We start from the raw sequence: 24,877 nt of genomic DNA, 5'->3' as shown, positions 1-24,877 counted from the left end.
GGTGCCTTAAAAAGGTTAGGAATTACAATAGAGTCTGCAGAATATGGCAATAATGAAATATTCAAAGTATCAGTGTAATGATTTATTTTGTAGTATTGTAAAATTGGTGTGCTTCCTGCCTGAGCCATGGATCCTTTTTAAAGAATATTTAACATAAAATGCTAAAAATAAAAGAAAGAAAGAAAAAGAAAAGAAAAGGTTTCCATTAACCTCAAAACACACTTGTTTACTTGAAGCACTCTCTTTTGTAATAGGGCTGGGTATGGTTTAAAATGTTTTGATGCCATTTTCACTTTGATACAAGACTTTCAAAACTACCAAAATATTCAAATATCATCTAATAATAGTATTATACACACAGTTTCTTTACAAACATTTTAAAAATGTAACAGTCTAAACTTATGAAATTCATTTTTCTTGAATGTTATGTTATGTATGTTATATATAACACAATTAAAAAAATAACAAAACAATGGTTTAAATTAGGCAATATCTGAATAAGTAAACAAGGCTACAGATCTGGCTGAGCAATCAGTGCCAGCCTGTAGTTTTTGACAAATGCTACAGACAATTCAGTTCAGCATTCAGAAAGTATTTAGGTTTGATACCCAGCCCTAATGTCATCTACCTACAAAGCATACAAAATATCAAAAAAACAAAACAAAACAAGCAACTACTCAAAATCAAAAATCTCTGCCTCTTTCTCTTTCCAAAAGGCAAAACTTCGGTCGATGTATTTACAAATCTCGTCGTTGCTAAAACTGGAAATATCAGTTCCTCTGCAGTGATTCCCCTCATCAGGCGTGGGTGTCTGGACAATGACTTTAGGGACCTGTTTAAACTCTGGGAGGCTATGTTTCACCACTTCTACAGTGCTTTCAGTCTGGCTCACAGTATTTCCAAAGAACTTTACTTTGATCTCCTCAAAGCCGTCCTTCCACTCACGGTTTCCAGCCTCAATGTCCTGTATGACAGCCTTATGAAAGTCCCTGACCATCTCCCAGGGAAAGCTGCCGACATGGTCGAACACCTCGAAACACAGCAGGTGCCTCATTTTGCGTTCGTCCACAGGCAGCTCCAGCTCCAGGATGTGGAAGTAGCCCAGCATGAACAGATCCAGGGTCAGGCTGTCATATTCCACGGGCACTCCATCCAGACGAGGCAGGAACTGCTCCGGGGAGTAGAGGGCTTTCTGCCTGTGGAGCCTGTGGATTACAACACTGTATGGTCATTCAACGTGCATTTACACTATGGCTGCCACTACACATTATTTTCTTTATGAATATTCAAGTTAATTGATTCATTTTTCCATCAAAGCTCAAAGCAATGTCTTCATATTATCCACAGCACCAAGATATTGAATTAAGGAGACAAAATATTTCAGAGATTAGATTTTAGTGTGTCAGCAGGGTGTTACTGGGATCGCAATGTTGGCCTGTTGCTTAAGGAATTTGTCCAGGATGAAATATCTTAACACCAACAGGATGGACCATGATGACACTGATGCATTTTTTGTTACAAGTCAAAGCATCGTTAAATTCAATATTATAATGTTATTCTTATGCAGTAAATGTTTAAACCTTGTTAACATATGTGTATGGTCTTGTTTCTTTTCTTTTTTTCTCCAAAACTTTATAAATGAATAAGAGCCAATGCCTGTCTCGTCTTAAAGCTAGAGGGGCCCAGCCCACCTTCTCATATAAAACACAATGATGAGTCAAATAGCTGTTACCAGTAATGAATCTAATGGCAGAATGGTAAATGGGGTTCAGGGTAGCAAGTGTGGAGGCAGAGGCATTCCTATAAATGACACCATAATCTAAAACAGATGTTATATTGTGAAATACATATGATGAGTGGAATAATCAGTCAACACCATGCCGATCTTTCCACCTCAAACCGCACTGAACCAATGACAGTCTCATAAACACAGAATTAGACAGTAAGGGATCCATACATCACAAACCTAATGAACCAATCCTATCAAGTTGTGGGGATGCAGGGCGGGGCTAAATGAACTCAAAACCTTTGAGGGAGACTTTGCATTAGTGCAACTACTAAAATTGTGTCAGCAGCTGCCAGTCACAAGCTAACAAACATAAACAAGTAAAATATGCTAACTAGGATAATTGTTCTGATTCTGATTGAGACATGTGCCTGAGTCTTTCTGATGTTTCCTCCTCTTACCATCCTGATGCTCTATGGCCGTTCACCACCCAACTGGCACACGCAGCTGTGGTGGGCAGGGCACTAAGCCTGATCCAGAGCTTCTCAATGAAGGGTTAGGGGGGTGAGAGTTTGCTGAATGTTTGCTAGCTAAAACTATCACATACTGTATTTAGTTTCCAACCTTTTCAAGCATATAGTATATGGTTAATCAGTTTATTGTAAAATTGCTACATCAACCAAAAGAGGCAAACAGCTCCATAGAGCAATTTGAAGAAGCAGAGTTCAGTCACGTTTTCTGTGAATTTGTCACAATGAGCGTTTCTTTTAATCACACTGTACACACTGATCCATTTAAATATAAAAATAGGCAAGTGGAGCTGTGGAGAAACAGAGGCAGGGCCTTGTTGAATGAGCCCAGAGGGAAAACTGACTACTGACTGACCAGGTCTAACAACACAGTCTCGGACCACGCCATGTACTATAATTTGGGGAAGCAGGAGAGCCTATGAATGAAAACTTTTTCCTTTTACCAGGATTTATTCTCATCATTAGATTTCACACATTAGATGTGCTTTGAGTTGTTTGTTCTTTTTGTTTTACTCCATTGTGAAACCCATGAACCACAGAATATCATGCAGCCTGGAGAGATTTTGTAACAAGAGAAGACAAGTCATGTGGCTGGTATTTACTTGGGTGATTGCAAAAGTCTCATCGTTTCAGTTACATGGCATTATAAATGTGTCAGTCCTGTCCTTTGGATATTAGTGTTGCATTACGTAACTTTAATAACTTAAAGGGATAGTTCAACATTTTGGCAAAGTGGCCCATTGCCATATTCCCTATAGTTTTAGGAGTAGGTTCGTTACCTTAATTGTCGGAGCAAGCTATTTTTAGAATGGCGAAGCAGAGCTGCGAGCTGCTCAGAGTTACAGTACGCTACGGAGGCTAATGGGATTTCTCAATCTTGGTTTCCCTCATCAAACTCATCAAATACACAATCCAACAACTCCAAAACGCTCTCGTGGACAAGTTGTGAGCTGCACATTCACCACGCTATGAGATACAGTAATAACAGAACATTATGAGACGGAGTTGTTTTCAAGGTAAATTCATGCAAAACCGCTGATGCGCAGTCTCTGCATTTGCCTCAAAAACAACTCTGTCTCGTAACGTTCTGTTATTATCTCATAGTGTGGCGAATGTGCAGGTCACAACTTGTCCACGAGAGCGTTTTGGAGTTGTGGGATTGTGTATTTGATGAATTTGATGAGGGAAACCGAGAAATCCCATTAGCCTCCGTAGCGTAGCTCTGAGAAGCTCACGGCTCTGCTCTGCCGTTCTAAAAGTAGCTTGCACCGACAATTAAAGATAACAAATCTACTCCTAAATCTATAGGGATTATGGCAATGGGCCAATTTGCCAAAAATGTTGAATTATCCCTTTAAACAAAATAACTTACTTAAGTTTAATAACCCTTGACAAATGGAATTGGATTTTACTAGTGCAGTTTTATTAGGTTTAGGATTAGGCCAGAACAAGGATGATAGTAAATTATAAAAAGTCATCCAACCCTACCTTCGTATCTGTCTGGACGAGACACTGGAGATCATGTTCCTCCAGTTACCCAGCATCTTATTGACGGCACTCCTCTGCTTGAAGAAATGCCCCAGAGAGCTGTTCAACATCTTCGCCTGGGTGCTCTCCACGCTGCATCTACGATCTGACCCAGATTTGTCACCCGTCCCTGAACTGCCACCACTCATCTTCCTCTCTGCTGCATCCTTGCTCTTCAGTGACACATTGTAGGCAGATTTTTTCCAGTGGCCTAAGAAGAGCACAACTATACGCTCTTTTCTCAGGCTGGTGGTCTCCAGAACATCTGCAACGTTTTCATCATAGTCAATGCCGGAGTCACTGTTCTGGTCTGTTTCTTGGGCTGGATTCAGGACTTTAGGCTGTTTGTCTGACTCCTCGGCCTCGAGTTGTGTGGAAGAACTTAACAGGACGGGTTCCTCCTCTGGCTCATCTGACAAAGGTGAGTCCTGTGTCTCAAAGTTTGACTTCAGAGTCCTCACAGACACCCCAAACTGATGGATTTCGTCCTCTATCCTCTCCCTGCGTCCTCTGGTGGAGTTCTGCCTGTTTGGGGTCTGAGAGAAGACTGTGATCAGTTCAGTGTTGGGCATCTTGCAGTAAGGCTGGTCTGTCAGGTTGCTCATGAGCAGAGACATGCTCTTCACGATGCCCGAGATGCGTCCGCACCACACAGGTAGAGGAACTTGGCTTGAGAAGTTTCTGAACTGCGTGTTGACGGTGATGTTGACTATGGGCGCCGGCAGGATGTGCCTGAGCTCCTCGGCGAGACGAGCCAGCTCCAGCTCGTAGCCCTCACAGTTCCTCTGCATGGAGACGTTGGCAATCTGCTGCTCCAGATAGATGAGGTCATCCTCAGTCAGCAGCTCACCAGAGGGCCCCAGGATGGCATTATGGGCTTGGGAGTACCTCCAGCTGACTTTGGCATATCTGTTCCCATTTTCCTGTAAGAGAAGGGAGATAAAAATGCAGAGTGTCATATTTTTTAAACATTTCAAATGGCTTAGGCGTTCGAAGGGAAAGAATTATGATACAGTGACCCAAACCTCATACAAACCTCAGAAATATGACTTTACTGGCAACGTGTTATGTGTTCGGTGATTTGTTATATGCAATTAAAAGTAAATGATGGTGAAAGTGTTTTTAGTGACACAGATTTAGAATTGCATCACATACAAACCAGAACAGTTTTTACTCTACACATTGTGGTCTGCTGAGACTCAATAAAGACATGATTTCATGATTTCAACTAAACTGTACAAAACCTTCAAGGCCTGCAAAGACAGATTAAAAAGTTTCCTATATATTCAAATAGCTTGTTTTATGAAACGAACAGTGAGTCAGATGATTAACTGATTATCAAAATGGTAGCGATAAATCAGTCTATAGAGTATGAAAGTGAACACAACTCTCTGAGCCTCTGAGGCTGATTTTTCTTTCTTTTTTTCACCAAAACACCATCAGCCAAAATATGTTTTTGGTGAAAAATGAGTCATGTACTTGCAGAATGATGCCTAATTTCTTTTTTGAACCATGAATAAGTGTAACACACTCATAATCTAACCATCTGTACAAAAACATTACCTTCCTTCTCTGATCCTCCTCGTCCAGCAGCCTGGCCTGCAGCTGTCTCACCATGACTTGCCTTTTCCACTCTGCAATAGGACGGCCTCTCTCATCATGGGTGGGCACCAGGTAGTCGATGTCTGACAGGTTGGCCTCCTCAGTGGGCAGAACTACCATCTTGTTCTGCAGAGGACAGTGTTCAAGCTTAAAAAGAAAGAAAAAGAAAGAAAAGGGACAGATGTACAGAGTAGTGGAGCTTATTGTTTGCTTACTGCTTGTCCAGTGAAGGCTCCTGATATTCCTGATTGGCTCAAAGATGGAATGGACTTCATGTCCCCAAGCAGTTTTCTTTCAGCCAGCAGGTTTGCATCAGGCCACATCGTCTTATCAGCACAGATCGTTACCTCACTCCCAGCTGCCTTGTGCTGATTGAAACCTTTAATAACTGAAATACAAATCATCTTTTCAATGCACTTTAATAACACAGATTTTTTCCATTGTCTGGACTAACTCACAGTGACCACTAAATTATCTAAACAGAGTCAGATCAATAGAAATGTTGCTCTCACCAGATGCTGCTTTTTGAAGCTGCTCTAATCTGCTGACAGCGGTTTTCTCCGACTCAGCAGGTGTGGATGATGGAGGGTATCTGGCCTGCGGGGACTCCTCACTCTCAGGTTGCTGGTTAGGAAAACAAAAAGACATACACATACACATTTGGTGTGGATTATAGTATGAAATCATTTAATCATTTAATTTCAGTGTGTTTAAGACTGCTAGTTTTATTTCTAAAGCCTGGAAAAGAAGACAGGACATTTTTTTAAATTAATTTTTAAATGATTTCTCTTGAACCTTGGCATTGTTTTCCTTTTCTTTCTTTCAGATAATGGTTTTGAAACCCTGTTAGTTTTCTTATTTCTTTTATGTGCTGATGATGTGCTCTGGACCCAGGTTGTTTTCTTGGTGTCTTATAAGCCCATGTGGGCTGGGCATACAGAAATATGCATGACACAATAATAAAGGTCATTTATTCATTCATTCATTCATTCATTAAAATAAGAAGCAGTGTCATAGTAAAGAAAAAGACCTCAGCTCTGGGTTTACCTTTAAACTATCCATGGGTGTGTTAGTGCTGTGACTGTCTGCACATGTGTCAGTCAGGCAGCCGTAGTAGTCCTCCCTGCTGCGCTGCAACAACACAGTTGGCTTCACCCTCTCTCCTGCCTCCACTGGAGAGATGACCTCGCTGGGCTTCTCTGTCTGCAAATATCACAGAGTCACCATAAATACTAATTAACAAACATGATTAAATATATTTCTTACACTATTTGGAAAATATATTTTCAATATACAAAAATGGGTTCAAATACTGTACATGAGGTCCTTTTTGTGTACAAGTGTACATGTGGAGCGGCAGAAAGAAGTGTGTAAGAATCACGGTGCTTGTTGTGCCATAGCTCAGAAGCCTTTTGACCCTTCATCTTTACTTTCTAGAGATTTTGTCCACAAATACATCTTGATTTTACCACTAATCACACACATGCAGCATACAAACTAATTTATACTTCAATCCATCTTAATTTCTTAAAAAAGTAACAATTTGCACTCAAAACAGGGGAGCTCACATTTCCATTTCATTTCCATCAAGAAGAGAAAAACTATATGAAACACTGGAGTCATACTGTACAAAGTTTGCTGAGATTGGAATTATAAATTCAATCCAAACCTGATAAATTTTGTCTTTTAGAGTTCTCAGAGAATGAATGTTCCCAGAATTATTCTGTTCCAATCTTCCTATATGTGGCATTAGGTTTAGCCAATTCTAATAGTAATAGATGTTTTACTTGGCCAGAAGCAGCTTTCAAGCATGAAATGTGGCCCAAGTACAAATTATGTACGAGGTATTTGAGTGTGGAAAACTCTATTGTAAGTTTTGTGAATGCCACTCCAATATACAGTAGGTTTAGTTTGAGGCAGCCACTGAATATATGAAAGTGATTTACATTCACCTCTGCTGTGCTGCATTGTATTGCAGTTTTCATCCGACACATGACAAAAGTGAACAATTTTATCCACTGTGACAAACAAAGGCCTGATTCTCACTGTCACTTCTTTTTTAAGATTGAACAGAAAAAAACGGACCCAAGGACACTTATTAGTGGCCACAGCAGCAGGGCTGGTGTTGTTTTCACCTTGTTAGCCTGTGTGCCTGTCATCATGGGAAATTGTAGTCCACCTACTGTAGCAGCACCTACCAGAGGTTGGGAAGTGTTTATATGTCTGTGTGGACAGATTCTGTCACCATGATAATGTCAAGATACAATCAGACAATATAGTTAAGACTCTTAAGTGAATGGGTCAGAATGTCAGGCGTCCCTGCTGATGTGACCCCATCATAAGATGGTCTCTAGTTTCCTTTAATTTGTATATAACTCAACAGTATTTCTGGTAGATGTAAAGAGAAAACGGTTATATGTATTTAGTTCTGCCCAAACATTCAGTAAGCACATACAGTATATGGTAGAAATAGGTCAGGCTTTTAGTGTAAGTTAGGTACATTAGTTTAGGCATATACTGTAAGTAAGAGAGAGGTTTTTTTATAGGCTTTTCACAGCTAAAATGATGCTTATAAAATGTAACTTTATTTCTGATGGAGAAGAAATTAACAAATGAGATAAACAAAATGGAAACTAACAGATCAAACATATCAGAGCCTGAGGACATGCAATACGAGAGACAAAGGAATAAAACAAGCACATGCGATAGTAAGCAACCTTGAATAATTGGCAGTTTTTCACACCACTCTAGGGAGGATGTAGGATGTATGGAAACATTTAGATCCCCTTTAATGAACCTGCGTTGTCTTAATGCACTCCATGCAGAAAGCATATCAAATTCGGCTCTCCAAGGACATTATTAGTTACCAAAACATCAAAGGCAGCCCTAATATGCTGCTGCTGCATGCTGTTGTGCTTTGTGTCCATGAGGTGGTCCTTGCCATTTCCTCTTACACTTTGATGTCGAACAGCACGAAATATGCTGTGACACTGCTCAGGCGGAGGAATAAACTTCCCAGAAGTTGTGCAATCCATAAATAGATAAACAAAGTGGATGGGAAAAGGGGAGAGGGAGCCTGATTCCTTTGTGACCCTTCTTGTAACAGTTCAATGTCCTAAAAGCTAACAGTGAACCAGCCCTTGTGTGTGTGTGTGTGTGTTTAATTAGACCCAGTGGCCAAAGAGCATTTGGTTTTCATCACCACCCCATCACAATTGCCACGCAGATATAGATAGCCTAACCCTGTTTTTGGCCTGGATTCTCTCTGCCTGTATCAAAGAGCACGAAGACCCTGATCACTACAGATTAGGAGCCAAGAGTTAAGAAACAGCTACTCAGTGCTGTCTCATTGTCCGACATGCAGCACCAGTAATCTGTGGTCCCCGTGGGTCGAGGCATGAGAGAGTTTCAGTATGTCAGAACACCGTGTGTATTTAAGAAACATGTCTTGTAATTCTGTGCTCTGGAATCAATCACTAAACCAACCTGCTTCCACGTGAAATATTCACATTCTTGGTGATAAATTGCAACGTGGAATGTATACATTGGGTATACATTATACACAGAACACTACAGTGTAAATACATGTCCACTCACATGTTAAAATGCTCTCAGGTTTCCCGCGTGGAGGTAAATACTTGTGCGGCTAATAACTGACGGACACAATCCCTTAGCCAACATTTACGGTACAGCATTTTTTTAATTTTTTTTTTGCATCTACTGCTGCTACTGCTTCATGCTCAAACACTGTCATAACTGGCGGAGCAGGGAGTGTATCTGGAAACACTTCAAGATTCAAAACAGGAGAAAAATCATATCCAATTTGCAATAATCAAAAATAATTACAAACTATAGTAAGGTCATGTCCCTGGAGTATTAGTCATGCCTGACCGTAAGAGGCCACAACTGATCAGAAAAGAGCTCAAACAATGCCAGAATTGTCTACCAGCAAGGGACTCTTGAATACCTATGACAACACTTTCATTTCACAAAATAATTACTCAACCCTTCCAGTAACTCACTTATAAACAATGCACAAAGAAACATAAGGTAATAAAACACAAAAAGAGTGAAAATGATCAATAAACCAAGCTAAAACTCACCAACCTTGACCTTGACTAAATTCTCCCGGTGTCACACTGGTGCGACAGTGAAACTCCAGAGGCAGCGAGTCGTGCAGGTGCAGCCAGGCATCCGGAGCAGAGCAGAGCAGACGCTCCGTGCTGAGGATGTGACGCTATCTTAAGATCACCGACCACTCGCTTGACACCATCATCAGCATCTCTCCGCCAGTGGCCAAGGGCCGCCAGGCAATAAACAATAAACTCTGATCGGAGAATGCTGTTAATAATTAAGAGAAAGGATAGGGTGGCCCGTAATGTCACTAATGCATGGACAAACCAATGGCCATGCTGTTGCACGAAGGAAGGTATCAACGGAAGAGCTGTCAAAGCAGCTGGAAAACAGACATTTTATCCAGGCATGTTCAGCTGATTTTTCCACTTGGAACAACTGAGTGGGGGAAGCTTCTTCTTCTTTTAACAGTCATGGATGAGCAGCGCAGGATGGGGGGGCAAAACGTGACACCTTCAGCCTACATGGATGGCTTTAACTGTTAATATGGAAAAGCTGACAACAACAAACAGAGTGAACAACAACAAAGCTGACAACCAAACATGGTGACTATGATTTTATCACTGAAGTCAACCATTAAGGAAGAGGCTCTGAGGTCTGTCCTCATACAACAGACAGGTCAGATGCCTGGCTGTGAAGAGATCCCTTCATAATGCAGTCTCAGTGTAAAAAGTGACACGATCCACAGTCCTCCTGTGCAAAAATCCATTTCACACCTTAAGTTAACATGAGCAGCCCGTGTTCCAACAAATCAATTTCATACTATATACATTAAAACTGATCTGGGAACTGATCTCCTCAGGGCCAATATGAAAAGGAGGAATGACTACAGCGAGGCAATATAATTGTTTTACACATTAAAACTGTACTGTGATCAGTTAATGGTATTTCTATTGCCTCACAAAGAGTGCAAGACCCCATGATATCTCTACATTTTTATCACATAATATACTTGTCATCACAGAGGTGTTTTTAAAGGGATAGTTTAACATTTTGGAGTTTGATGAGGGAAACCAAGAAATCCCAATCCCATGAGCCTCCGTAGCCTAGCTCTGAGCAGCTCGCGGCTCTGCTCCGCCGTTCAAAAATAGCTTGCACTGACAAATAAAGGTAACGAACCTACTGCTATGACTATAGGGATTATGGCAATGGGCAAATTTGCCAAAATGTTGAACTATCCCTTTAAACTATAGACTGATAAGTGTGTGAATATCTGATGTAGATTGTATAGTAGTACAGCTTTGAACTTCCAATCTGCAACTGGGATGCAGCCAGACAATCCAACCAATGTAAAAAGCTGGAGGAGCATGTGTTTTGTTTCTCATTGTTGAAAAAAACAATGCAGAAATGAGTCTGTCCTAAAAAACATAGAGATGTATGGGACTGACAGAGCTGCTTCTAAAAATACTGTTCACAAACAGCACTATCTTTGGCCTGATCACCGTGAATGGAGAACAAATGCGTGTGAAGTAAACCTCACACCACACACTGTTTATTTGATTGCAGCTGTTCCTGAGATGCGAGATGAGGAAGAGAGTTTGACAGCGCTGAACAAGTCTGACCTTGTTGTGAGCGATCCAAACATGCGGCGGGGGCCAAATACGCAGCTCTCCCCGGTCAATGTCTCAATCCTTTTAGGTCGCTGCTCGGAAATGAGATTATCTGACTGACACTTTAGAACCGATGGAACCCGCGATCTTCACTTTACAAACGTGAAACACCTCCAGAAATGTAATTAAAGCACGTCTACCGGCGCAGCTCATCTCTGGCACAGTAGTTTTCAAAAGCATTACATATAGTAGTCTGCTCTCCAAATATATCAAATCAATCAACTGCTGTCCCGGGCTCTCTATCAGATGACCCCCCCTTTGTTTAGTTTGTCTGTCCAACTCATACGCTGCCAAGAAACATAATACACCGTTCTGTCTGCCACCAACATTACACAGTATCCAGAGGTGACAATCATAGCACTTCCAAGTCCCTGGAAAAAAACATGACACACAATCAAACGTGTGCGTGGAGCCAATGACATCCTGCTCTCCAAGTCCACAGGGGGATAGAGTTGCCAGTTCCAGGCATCAGAATGGTGAAAACACTGAAACTTAAGCCCGTGGATCTCATAACGGGCTCAGCCCCTGGGCCCTCCACCTGAGCCGCTGGAGAGGGGTAACTGATAGGCCCTTAGCTGGCGGCGGCTCCGGCCTGTGTTTGATGCCACAGCGGCCCCTGCGCTAATTAGCTCTCCATTGTTGATGGGAGGATTATTTCTGAAGGGGGGGGGTGGGGGGGGAGGGGGGCTCGGCAGCCACGCCTCGCTGGCTCCTTGTCATCATCCTCTTCATGTTATGAGTGCTGCTCTTCTTCACTGACTTATTCATTGGCTTCTTGCTGACCAGCAGCTTTCGTTACTCCGAGTCCGTCTGCGCCAGCGGAGCGTTAGTGGAGTGTGATGGAGAGAGAGAGAGGGGGCTGCTGGTGGACAGCTGCAAGGCTTTAAGGTTCAACAAGTGTGCTCAGAGTGGTCCCCATAGGCCCTTTCAGCTAACAGTATTCACTGTTTACTATTTCAAATTGACTCCACAAGCTCAAATGTAAATATCAGTATCAATTGTAATCCTCTAAACCTACTTAAAATGGAACTTTTTTTTTGGAGGAAAAACAAATAAATCAGGATATAAGGTATCAGAGCGGGCTGTATAACATGACTGGCCAGTCTTCACTGCTCTGATCCCTGACTTGAACAGGCAACACCGGCACAAACAAGGTGTTAACACTAAAATATTCATCAATCACATTAAGCTGTGTCGTGCTTTCCACACAAAAGAGCTAATCTCAGAGAGTCCTTTGTGGCTAACTGAGAAGGAAGAATCTCCTCCGGCACTCACGGCATCGCAGCTTGTAATGCCTTTATTCCACACAAAAGCCTCCACTCTGTCAGAGCTCTTACTCTGAGAGCGAAGCAATCAGGCTGAGTGGAAGAGAACAGGACAGGGTTGACCTGAATGAAATACATGTCGCAAATTAAGAAAATGATTCACTGAGGTTCCAAGATCTTCCAGATGTTTGCTGTTGACCGTTCTCCCCAAACGACACGCAGCTTTGATTTTCATGCCAAGATAAACAGCTTGGCAAAGCTGACACACACACACACACACACACACACAAAGAAAGAAAATAAGAAAACATGCAAAACAAAATAGACTGCAGGATGAACTGTAGGTGAGGGAGAGGGCTTACGGTTTTCTCCATGGCACGGAGATATCTGGCACATTCATAGTGTCCATTGTACTCTGCCAAGTCTGCTGCTGTGAACCCATCAATGTCTTGATCTGAGGGGTTTGCATGATTGGCCAACAGGATTTTACAGCACTGAAAGAAGGACAGTGACAAGATGAGTAGAGGAAATAAAACAACACACACATTTTGACAGGACAACTGGGGTGACAGAGAAGAGCCGTGACCAACCTCCAGCTCTCCATTCTCTGCAGCATCATGAAGTGGGGTCGCTCCCCAGTAATCCTTAATGACCTTTGAACCCATGTGAAGCAGCCTCTCCAAGATGCAATAGTGCCCCCTGCTGGCAGCAAAGTGCAGAGCAGTGGCTCCATCTCTGTCCTGGCAGGACAGGCTGACCTCAGTGCAGCTCACCTGTTCGATAAGAGTCGATAGAAAAAGGAAAACCCAGGAAAACAACCAGTTCAGGAAAGGTTTCATAGCGGTGTGTGACATGAATGAATGTGGACGTCAGGGGCGGGTCTTCCATGGTGGCACAGGCCCCCCCTGCAATCTGATTGGCCACCCTGTGTGCCCCCCCAATGGTCATTGACTTGTGGCAATGTCAATCACTGTGTAAAGCTCTTAACCACTTCTATGTTCACTGTACAGAGCTACAAGCACTAACTTCTGACTAAGGCTCTTAATCAACTCTATCTAGTAAATAAAGAAAAGTTGAGTTGGCTAAGAGTATAAGATATTTCTGTTCACTGTGAGAATTTTTTGTGTTCTTCTAAGACTTCCTATTTGCAAGATAGAGTTTATTATTGATTGACTATAATTTTAATATTGACAAGTGGAAAATGAAAATGTCATAGGCATCTTCCTTACAATGCGAAAGATTCAATGTGGCCAATAAAAGCAAAATGAAGACATAGACAAGACAAGAGTGTAAACAGTGTGTAACTGTACAATATAAATATTCAAGACAGCGATCAGTGGCAGCCTTCATTTTTGTTACTTTTGGGTGCCCCCCCCCAAATTCACTCTTGTTACCCCCTGTGCCCCCCACCAGAAAATACGCTGGACCCGCCCCTGGTGGACGTCTCTACTGACCAGCCACACCACCACAGCCTGGTGGCCCATGTGAGCAGCTGCATGCAGGCAGCTCATGCCGTCGTGAGCCCTCAGGTGGACATCAGCACCACAGTCCTTAACAAGGTACTCCACAACATGTAGGTGCCCCTCCTGACAGGCCAGGTACAGCGGGGTGGCACCCATACCGGTCTGGTGGTTCAAACACCTGTACGCCAACATACAACAACAACACAGGTGGACGGGGTTAGGGTTTGGATGATTCATGTGTTCAAAAATAAGTGTGATAATCAGATGTCCTCATAAACTTATTGTAGCCTCAGTGGGATGATTCACATTATTAGACACACATCTGCATGTGCAATCGTGTGCCATGGGCATAGTGCAATTTAAGTCAATCCTGCACTTTATTGGGGCATTGTGCATCTTAAATTTAATCTTGCACTCGTCACTTTAGCAAATAGCACTTTAATTAGCACTGTAGCACTTTATAACTGTTCTGTAATCTCTTGGTCCCCTTAATACTTTTTCGGCCAATTAATATACGTATGTTGTTCATGTCATATTGTGTAAGATGTCAAGGTGTTATCATGATGCATTGTTCTATTGTTGTAGTCCTGCCTCTTGTGCTTTTATCTTCATTGTTTTTATGTTTAACATCAACCCGCCAATGGGACTGGGGATAGAAATGAGCCACTTGGCTACAATCCCACATATTTACACAACAGTGTTCATCAATATGTACTGCTCCCATTTTAAAAATAAATCAATCTGAATCTGAATCTGACAATGTTGATCACATCAATAATACATACTTAAAAAATAAGGCAGGAAATAGCTGAAATAATAATTAAAAAATGAAAGAAAATAAGAGCATGTGGCTTTGTCCCTACAACCTGTTTCCTCTCTTTTATGTCATAATAAAAGCAAAAACAAAAACCCTGAGAAATTGCAACTCTGGCACGACTGCTAAAGCCAAGATGCCAATAGACACCATACTTATTGTTATTATTATTACATTATTATTATGATTATTATTATCTGGACACCTCAGCTGCACCGTAACCTGTGTGTATTTGTCTGTTTTTATCTTCTACGTCTGAAGAATCTTACAAGGGACTTCTTACTATCATCTGAATCAGCAGGGTTGCGTTTACATTGACGCACAGACTGCACTCTGACAACAACAAGGCTGATATGTGATCGACAGCGTCTACACATGTTTTATTCAGAGGTTACTGATGGTCACAGGTGATGCTGTGACCCCGTCATGTGTCATGCAGATTACTGTCATACGCTCCTGTAACAAGAAGATGAAGCAGGAAGTCCGACATGTTTTTATCTAGTCCTGACTTAGTGTCTCAGGTTTAGGAGATGGAAAAGAGATGGGATTCATCTAGGAAGTGGTGTATGTGTATGTGTGTGTGTGTGTGTGTGCGCACCCATCAGGGCCTAAATATAGCTTCATTATTTACAATGACTCTTACTACTCTACTGTCGCTCATAGCAACACAGGTATTATGATGGTTAATATAAACATCTCTAAGAGCTTGTGTGAAACGATATGGTGTGTGGTGTAAATGAGTTTGTCTAACAGTGTGTTTCTTGTGATCACAGTTCACTGAGGCCAAAGGCTGTGTCCCTAATTCTAATGGTTACCAAAGGTTTCCCGTTCCCCATTCCACCCATTTCCCTGTTAAATAATTCATTTCAGTCCATTCCTCAGTTGTTAGTTTGAATCAGCAATCACTTTGAAAACAATAACAGGATTAAGTTGTGTGCAATTCCACACTTTCTGTAAAGAGCCTTGGTTAATGTGGTAATCTCTGACTTCTTTTGTGTGTGTGATGAGGTAGATGGTGAAATAGTGAATATATAGGTGTGCATGATTAGGGGACAAGTGGAAAAAGTGTGAAGTACAGTAGCTCAACTAATTTATCAAAAGTTCTGCGTTGATCCATGTTGTAGATTTTGAGACATTTGACAGGACAGGTGACAGCTTTGTCTTTGTGATATGATCACATGATTTGGTTCATCCTCAGGGGACTTTAAATTTGTCTTGTAATCCATTGGGTAATTGTTTAAGTATGTCAGTCTGTGAACCACCTGAAGCTTCGCAGTGGCGCTAAAGGATCAGCAGGAGGATTCATCCTCTGAGGAACACAACTATCAGCATTACATCTTTCATGGCAATTCATCTGACAGTTGTCAAGAGATTTCAGTCGGGGGACCAGTGAACTCACCCTGGCGCCTGCTGAATGAGAAGCTTCAAACAGGCCAGGTCTCCTTGCGCTGCAGCGTAGTGAGCTGGAACTGCTCCACAGTTTGTCTCCACCTCCGCTGCTCCTCCGACAGAGAGCAGCCACTTGATGACCTCCACTCGACCGAACCGAGCGGCGAGGTGAAGGGCTGTGGCACCGGCTGCATCCCTGTCCTGGAAACGTTCACAGAGATCACAAAGAATAAAGTGGAAGGTATAGTAACACTGAACAGAATTTCCTTCAAAAAGCTACTGAAAGGGTTCTCATGAGGACCACCAACCAAGATCTATATTAAAAATAAGATCACATGAAACATTATATGTTATCTTTAATTTTAGGCATGACCCTGTAAATTGAATCATAATGTTGTTGTCCAGTTTTGAGAACCAAGAGATCTGGAGAGGCTTGACTCTACTTAACTAACAGCTATAGTTTAGTGGGAGCTCCTCTCAAGCATCTGGACATAATTACACTTCCTACATAATGTTAATGGATACTCAGTAAGTCAAAACCAAATGACGTAATCAGCTGGTAATACATCTGAAAAGGTAAGTTACAGTACCTTTTACAACTGCAGTGACGTAACTGCTCTCTGGCGTCTCTTAGACAACCATCTAAAGCCGTCACCTGAATTTCGACTGACACACAAACTGAGTCAGTAGAAATTAGCCGGAGAGCTGGACCTGTGGCATCTCTCCAAGGCATTTGAGCTATCAGGGTAGGTTTTCGCTCTCCCTGTGTACAGATTGCTCTCAGCTTGGATAGGCTTACCTCAGTGTTGCAGCCTCCTTCCTCCACCAGCCACTGCAGCTCCCGGATGTGGCCAGTCGCAGCTGCATCATGTGCTGGCGTGGCTCTGTTCAAGGCCCGGGGATCCGCGGCTAGACCCAGCTCGCTCACCAGGTACCGCAGGCACTCCAGACGGCCACACCTGGCCGAGTGGTGCACCGGGCCGGCGCCTTGAGCGTCAGTGATGGCCGGTGCCAGGTGACCAGAGGATGCCAGCTGCCTCAGGGTCGAGAGATCCCCGACTCGAGCCGCCTGGATGGCCCGATGGAGCACCATCCCTGGCTGCTACAGTATGAGTGGTCTATGGCACAGAGGATAAGCTCAGGGGGGGGGCTGTTTACTGTAGATCCCAGCAGGTTGCCCACATGTTTTCAAGCAGGCATGCAAACTCTCATACAATAACAAAAAACTCATTGCACTCATTGCCTGCTACGCCCGAGCCAGGAAAGTGACACCCCAGCAGCAGCCAGCTGGCCGGCATGGCCGTTTGGGGAAGTGAGGAGGGGGGGGGTTAGACTAGAGCCAGCGAGATAGAAAGGTAATGAAAGACGGGTGGAGACGCAGCACTCGTGGCCCCCCTGCTCTCCTTTGTGTGGCAGTGACCATATGCTGGCACACGCACCCATGCTCCACTGGAGATGGGGGAGCTCAGGCAGCACGGAAACTTAAGTAATGGGAGAAGTCGGAGCCAAGGCATGCTGGATTACAATGAGAGATTTTTTTTTTTACAAGTATTTAAAAAATTCATCCCAGTGGGGAGGAGTCAAAGGCTGATTCATTTACAAGATTATCATCTTCATAGCGTATTTCATGGTTGATTAGAGAAGTGAATTTTTTAGAAAGTGTATGTTAATATTTAATTTCAATAACTCTCATACATGTCGACCTGAATCCAATTAGCTGATTAGCTACTCGCATGACATGATGGAAGCTGAGTACACACATCTCTCCATAACATCACCCTGGGCCCTCAGGTCACATCAATTTCATCCCTTTTATTATTTATATTAAATATATTTGAATTGTTTGTTTCATGTAATGGTAAACACAGATGGTGTATTTTTTTTTTTAAATTTAATTCTGTACATCCTCATTTGACCTCAGGTAACTTTAGCTGTTGGACACCAAGTTCCGTCAGTTCATTTGTTCCAACAGCTGCACGGTTTCCCTCAGATCCTCCACGACCGCGTCCACATCTGCTTTGGTCGTCCCCCTGCCCACGCTCAGCCTCAAAGCGTTGGCTGCCACCTCAGAGGGGACGCCACAGCTCAGGAGGATATGTGAAGGCCTGAGGGACGGACACATTGCAGTCCAGGGTGAGTTATGTAACTATAGGGTCAATATGGTGTCTGGACAAAGGCTTAACAGGTGGATGAGGGACTCTTTTACCTGTTTCCACTGGCTGAGTGGCAGGCGGCCCCGACACTGGCCAGCAGCCTCCTACAGTTGGACAATACCCTCCAGCCTAAAGCAGGAGAGGGAGAGATTAATCATTCAGAGCCTTTGTAGTTTACAAATAGCGCCGTGCAGGTCATGAACTCCCTCTGACAAACATTGGTGTAGGGTTAGAGGACACACTGCAGGACAAAACAGACATAGGACAGAGACGGAAGAGTCGTGACATCACCTTGTAATGTTGGGCCCAGGATAGACACATTACATGTGTTGGGGAGGACATCAGAGCCGGGGAAGTGGCTGTTGAAGTGGATCCTGTCTCTGAAGACGGCCTGAAAACAACATCATCATCGTCATCAAACCACTGACTAATGTTAGCGAAGATTTTCCATTTTTTCTCCTTCCTGATGTCTAACAACCAACAGAACTTAATGAAACACGCACAAGCAAACAGCAGGTTCGATACGACTCCACCTCTACACAGTGAAACCAAACTACTGCAGTGAAGTTAGTGATGGTGGCTTCAGTCAGAACGATAATGGTTATTTAGACAGAGGAAAATTCAGCTTGTAGGGATCCACTTTTACTTGCCACATCTCGCTAAATACTTGAGTACTTTAATAATGCTAAATACCATTGTCATGTAGGGTAGAGGTCAGTATTTATAGCTGTGCTTCCTGAAGAAGCATCAGTGGAAATCCTGAATGTGAGGATTGCTAAATATAATTGTAATTTGCTAAATAAAACAGTATTGCAAAACGGTTATTTTTTCTCACTGTCCTGTAAAATCACATCCGATCAGGGTGAGCACTTCATCTTTCATGTCTCTTCAGAACCTCTGTGTTCTTGTACATTTCCAGAACATCTGTACCTATTTGTTAATTACATTTTATCCACTGAGAGTGAGCTGGAGACCCACTTTCTCCTCGGGAGCAGTGTATAGAACAGCCTGTGTCATCAGTGCTACAGCTAACAAGAGTATTGCCTTCCATACTGATCACTATCAACCTGCTGTTGACAAAAAGTCTGATAAACACAAGTAATAAATCTATTTGTCCTGTCGCGTTTGGAGGGCAGATGGTGTACTTGGCAGGAAAAATGAGTGTGTTGTGGAAAATATCAACTTTATTGAGTTAAGAAAAGATCCCATGAGTCTCAGTCATGCTATTTGAAATAACCCCTAATCACATCACGCTAAATTGAGAACATGATCATTTAACTAACACTTAACTAAAGCCAAACTTACCCGTAGTCGCTCCTCCAAGTAAAGCTTGATTCTTCGCATATGACCCTCATAGTCTGACAGATTAGAGGAGACCAGCTCTGCTGCCTACAGTAACAGATACATAACACATCAGTCGCTATAAAGATGACAGGTGGTGTAACTCTTTTAGCATTTTAAATTCCTCTTTAGCAAGGACTTTGTTAGATATTCTGGATTTGGGCCACATACTGTAAATAAAAAGGCAGGACACGGCTTAGAACAAAAACAAAAACCAAACTGGAAAAAGTCTGGTGTCAATAGAAGTGTATCATTTCTTCCTGTTTAACACTGGTGCTGTGAGAAAGTGGCAAAGTTCAGTCCTTCAGCTGTAACACATCACCACATCAGTGTGTGCTACTGATTAAGCTCCTACACTACTGGAACTACAAGCACTTCTAAAAGTAGAGGCTGTAAAAAGTCTCTTGGACTCTAGTCGCTCACAGGACCAGAACAGAGCTGCAGAGGATCTTGACCAAAGTCAATTTATTCGACTTTATAAGACTTCACTGACTAACTGCACTGTTTCCATGTGGATAGGACAAATGCAACTACAAAGCTAAACAAAGCGGCCTTGAAACCTTTTTTCAAATGATTTGTTTTTATGAATTTCATTTATGTGATCTATTTAGTGGCTGCAATTAACAAGGTGATGAACAAGTGGTACCAAAATTCTAATTACAGACAGGAAGTAAATAGTTTTCCATTATGTTTGAGGTATAACTGCTGTATGGACCTGTGTGTGTCCTTCTACAGTACCAGTCTCTCTTAGTAAGACATTGATTTCCACTCACATATTCCTTGTACTTAAAAAATATACACATATATAGAGCAGGAGAATTACCTTTCCCAGACCAGCGATCATTGGTGTGTTTTCAGTGCTGTAAGATTCAGGAGGAGAGACATTAGATCTCAGCATTTAGATGTGCAGCTCAGTGATCATCATGACCATTGTTTCATGCAGATATGGTAACTGATTCATAGTTCCTCAGTAAGACAATGTAGCACTTCACCCCGGTCTGAAGTTCCTCTCCTGTCCTCCCCCAAACAACATCGGATAAAGTGGCGTTCCCGTTTGAGGACCGTTCACATACAGTGCACCGATCCGAGGGGCGTAGAACTAGAAATGTAACAAACAACATCAATAAAATGTTTCCCTGTCTTCTATCGTATGCTGAAAATCACTTATACAACAGTTGTCTAACCTTGTGACCCACTATGGTGAGGTAATCCACTCCCAGCTCACAGGCGTCTACTCTGATTTTCCCCAGAGCCTGGGCAGCGTCAGTGTGGAGCAGGATCCTGAGCCGCCGCTGCTGCTTGTTGAGAGATTTTATCCTCTGGCAGATCTCTTGGACTGGCTGACAAAAGGAAGGCATGTTGTTTTCAATTTGAAAGTGCATCTACAAATGTATATTTTACAGACAATATATTAAAAGTTAGAGTAAATGTAATTGTAACTAGCTGTAAGACTCCACAACAAGAGCTGTTCTCATCACAAAATATCATTGGAATGCGTATATATTTTTCTTAATTAGGGTTAATAAATTCAAATAAATAAATTCAAATAATTATTTTTCTTGTAATATGATCAAACTCTATTACAAATGCTGCTTTCTTTTCTTCTGCTGTTGCTATTTATTATCTGTGCTAAACATTTCTTCACTGTTCTCTGCTGCTGCAACCCTGTAAATTTCCCAATTGTGGGACGAATAACAGATTATCTTATTCTCTTCAAGAGCATCAGTTTCTCTGTCAAAAACAGAAGGACTGTGATATTTCAGCATATTTACAATGATGATAAACAGAATTTCTGAAGTATTTGCACTGTGAATAGATGAACAGATGAAGAGAGAAGAGGCAGTCAGGTCTCTGCGCCTCTGTCTACTCTTACCATGATGACTCCTGTCTCATTGTTGGCCAGCATGATGGAGATGAGACAAGTGTTGGGACGCACTGCAGCGACGACATCCTCCACCTCTACGCGGGCCGTTGTCCTCGACACAGGCACAACTGTAACATCTGAGACAAAGACACAAAACGTATTTATTTGTTGTTGTTTTTTTTAAGTCATAAATTCATTAAGAAATTAAACATCTTCCCCTCCTACCTGCCTTTCCCTCTCTCTGCAGGTGCTCAGCCACCAGTTTGACTGAGTCATGCTCCACATTAGAGATGATGATGTGAGGGCGGCCGGTGCATCCGTTGTGTTGACTTTCACCCTGATCTGCAGCCCTGCAGTTTCTCCTGAAGTGCTCTATGGCAGTGTGTAGTACCAGGTTATTGGCCTGAAAGAAGATGAGCCACATATGAATGAATTATACTTTATTATACATTTAGAAAAAAGAAAATACATCTGTATAACATAACCTACCTCTGTTCCACCTGAGGTAAAGATAATGTCTTCTGCTTTCCCCCCTACCATTCTTGCCACATTATCTCTGGACTGATTAATGATTGCCTTGGCCTTGGCACCTTAAGACAACACAATGTTTTTATGTAAATGCAAGTTTGCACAACCCAGACACATCATGGGCTGGGTAAAAAAAGGACAAAATAATTTTCAATGAGCACTCGCAGAAGGCAAACTGGGGTAAAAAAAGACTCTGGCTCTCCTAATGAGATTTTGATGCAGGGTTCAAGCATTGTTCACCTGCAGTATAGCTGCTACTCGGGTTTCCCCAGGCTTCCTGCAGGGCTTCAGTAATGGCCTGGATCACTTCTGGTTCCAGTGGAGTAGTGGCATTGTAATCCATGTAGATCCTATCTTGCATTAAGCACATTGGGGAAAAAAAGCTTTCTCATCTCATTTCATGTAATAAGTTATTAACAATCCTCAAATCTAATTTAACATTCACTGAAATTACGACATAATTGTGTTATGATTGAATGACAAACTGATACATTGTGAATGACCAAAATCAGACCCACCTGTCAAGATTCATCTCTGTAAAATGATGAAAGGACTGGTCAGTGAAGGTGTGACCTATCACCAAGGCAATGTCATCCATTTGTTTGGCCATATTCCTGAGTGGAAATAGGAAACTTAGCAGGACATCTGATTACTTGTTTACAATAACAAGTAGGCCTAAATCGTTTGCACTTGTTATAAAGCACTGTAAACAACAACAACTAATCATTGCTTATTTACCCTCTTTTAATTAGTATCGGTTTCATTCATTTGGACAGCAAATTTCAAGTCTTTTTTTGAAATTCTTAATATTCTCAATACTGTAAGTGCAATTGTCACATCACAACCCTATCGGATGTTTGCTAAAGGTAGTAGGCTATGTCATCCAAAACAATTCATAGACATTTCAAAAGCAGCTTCTGGCCGGTGGCAGCCAAATAAAAAGTTGTTTTTTGCGATCAAGTAATAAAAAGTATAGATGCTTTGTCACCATGAGTCACACATTACATTATGATGATGACTGAGATAAAATTATATTTCTGTGAAAAACTCAATTAAAAACAAAAGATCTGATCCAGTTCACTGTCATAAGCACTGTTGGTCATAGATGTTTATAGCATAATTATGTCTGACCGATTAATAACTGAATGGGTCATTTTCCCTGTGATGCTCTAATGAGAGAATCATCTGATCTGTTTTGATCAATAAGCCATTTTGTTTTGTCGAGAACTGTCATTTGCACACAAAATAAAACAATGCAATCATCTTAAATGAAGTAGAAAATCTGCTCTGTTATGAATGACATGGCTCTATGCACAGCTCCACTACTTCCTGAACTTAATGCTGCTCCTTTGTTTCCTGTTTTACAGTACATTATTGGACAAATTGATTAATCCAGGTGTGTCTGGGTAGTCACAATGGTCAGACACACCTGGATTAATCAGTTTGTCCAATAATGTAAGACAGGAAACATAGGAGCAGCATTAAGTCCAGGAAGTAGTGGAGCTGTGCATAGAGTCCACTGTTCACAGATTTGTGCTTGATGTTTTGAAACGTTATGTTCTCATTTGATGAATGAGAAAAACCTGTGGACAGTGTTAAGAGCCAGTGTTACACAGAGCAGGCACACGGTAGGTGTAAATTGAGGAGAAATGAGACTCTATGAAGTGTCACATACTGATTATGGTCATAATAAAATAGTGTATAAAACGCCTGCTGGGTGTCTCACTGGGACCACAGAGGTCTGACACACACTCCTGGTCCACATTCAGCGTTAACGTGGCCAAATCCGTACAGTGTTTCTCTCAATCCTCTCTGTCAGTCTGTTACATGTATTCACTGTCTGATACCGACGTTTATTCACGACAAACAAACCCCTGGCTGCATCATTAAACCCCCAGCCTCAGCCTGTCAGTCTCAGATGACGTGTACCAGGCTAACGCTAACTCACTGAGAGCTGCAGCTAAAGCAGCTAGCTAACACACACACACATCCTCATTTACTCTTACAACTGATGTTTATCTGCTGCTGATCTCTAAAAATGAAACCAGGTCGCTTCCCGTCGCATGAACTGCTCGGTTGAATGTCATGTCTTCGTGTCTGACCTTGTGAGGTGATGTGAAGATGTGCAGAGTAGATTTACTACAGTCTGTGTCAATCATCAGCTAGCTGTAGCCAGGTGCTGGTGTGTGTATGTGTGTGTGGATGAGACTGCTGCCGGATGTCTTAAAGGGACAGCGGCGAATAAACACCCCAAACCATCCACACACCTGATCATGTAGCCTACTACTATGATAATGTCATGTCCTTTACACACACACTGTGCTTTATTATATGAAATATATATATTTATACCAGAGAATTTATAATATCGTAGACTGGCTCTGTTTATACTTTGCATTAGCTTGTAAGTGACGGGGACATGATAAAAGTCCAGATGAGTCTGAAGAATAGCCTAATACCTACTTACAGTAGAACAGAAGAAACGTATAAATAGGTGGCCTAAAACAATGACATGTGTCAATGTGTCAATGTTGGACTCGATAGATAGATAGATAGATAGATAGATAGATAGATAGATAGATAGATAGATAGATAGATAGATAGATAGATAGATAGATAGATAGATAATTTATATCCTAGGAGAAATTCAATTTGCCCAACATGTCCCTGATAATGCATAATGATATTAATCTTAATTTGTTATAATTCAGTGAGTCCATTCTTAGCCCAAAATGGGTACAACTTGTACAAACGCTTATGCAGCATAAAAATGAGGAGTCGTTTACTTTGTGTTGCATAATTTTCATGTTTATTTAATATATGACAATGTGTTAAGTGTACACAAACATTTGACGCTAAACTCCAACACTCAGAGACAATGACTGAACTACTGCCCATTTAAGGTTTTGTAAATGGGTGCAACTTTATAAT

At 41.9% G+C, this 24,877-nt stretch overlaps 2 protein-coding genes across 3 annotated transcripts; both read right to left on the bottom strand.

The window, feature by feature from the left end:
* Nucleotides 1-103: 103 nt before the first annotated feature.
* espnla (espin like a) lies at nt 104-18,076 on the bottom strand. The gene is made up of 12 exons (XM_083970684.1): nt 17,977-18,076; nt 16,860-17,178; nt 16,071-16,261; nt 13,849-14,035; nt 12,985-13,167; nt 12,757-12,888; nt 6,433-6,588; nt 5,898-6,009; nt 5,601-5,773; nt 5,347-5,511; nt 3,745-4,706; nt 104-1,205 (listed from the first exon to the last, which is right to left on the bottom strand). The coding sequence occupies exons 2-12, from the start codon at nt 17,151-17,153 to the stop codon at nt 674-676; spliced, it is 3,087 nt and encodes a 1,028-aa protein (XP_083826810.1). The 5' UTR covers nt 17,154-17,178; nt 17,977-18,076; the 3' UTR covers nt 104-673.
* Nucleotides 18,001-24,129, bottom strand: scly (selenocysteine lyase). 2 transcript variants are annotated; one of them, XM_083970685.1, is made up of 13 exons: nt 24,049-24,129; nt 22,465-22,560; nt 22,187-22,296; nt 21,908-22,008; nt 21,644-21,821; nt 21,428-21,555; nt 20,739-20,894; nt 20,547-20,653; nt 20,378-20,414; nt 19,519-19,602; nt 18,505-18,604; nt 18,267-18,342; nt 18,001-18,165 (listed from the first exon to the last, which is right to left on the bottom strand). In XM_083970685.1, exons 2-13 carry the CDS (start codon nt 22,554-22,556, stop codon nt 18,012-18,014), a joined length of 1,323 nt encoding a protein of 440 aa, XP_083826811.1. In that variant the 5' UTR covers nt 22,557-22,560; nt 24,049-24,129; the 3' UTR covers nt 18,001-18,011. The 2 variants fall into 2 exon arrangements, with proteins under 2 accessions (XP_083826811.1, XP_083826812.1); XM_083970686.1 differs by lacking the exon at nt 24,049-24,129 and adding an exon at nt 23,953-23,963.
* Nucleotides 24,130-24,877: the final 748 nt, after the last annotated feature.

The sequence above is a fragment of the Trachurus trachurus genome, assembly GCF_905171665.1.
Source record: "Trachurus trachurus genome assembly, chromosome: 4".
NCBI classification, from domain to species: domain Eukaryota; kingdom Metazoa; phylum Chordata; class Actinopteri; order Carangiformes; family Carangidae; genus Trachurus; species Trachurus trachurus.
Note: the sequence above shows the minus strand (reverse complement) of the source record. Positions and strands in the feature narration are given on the sequence as shown.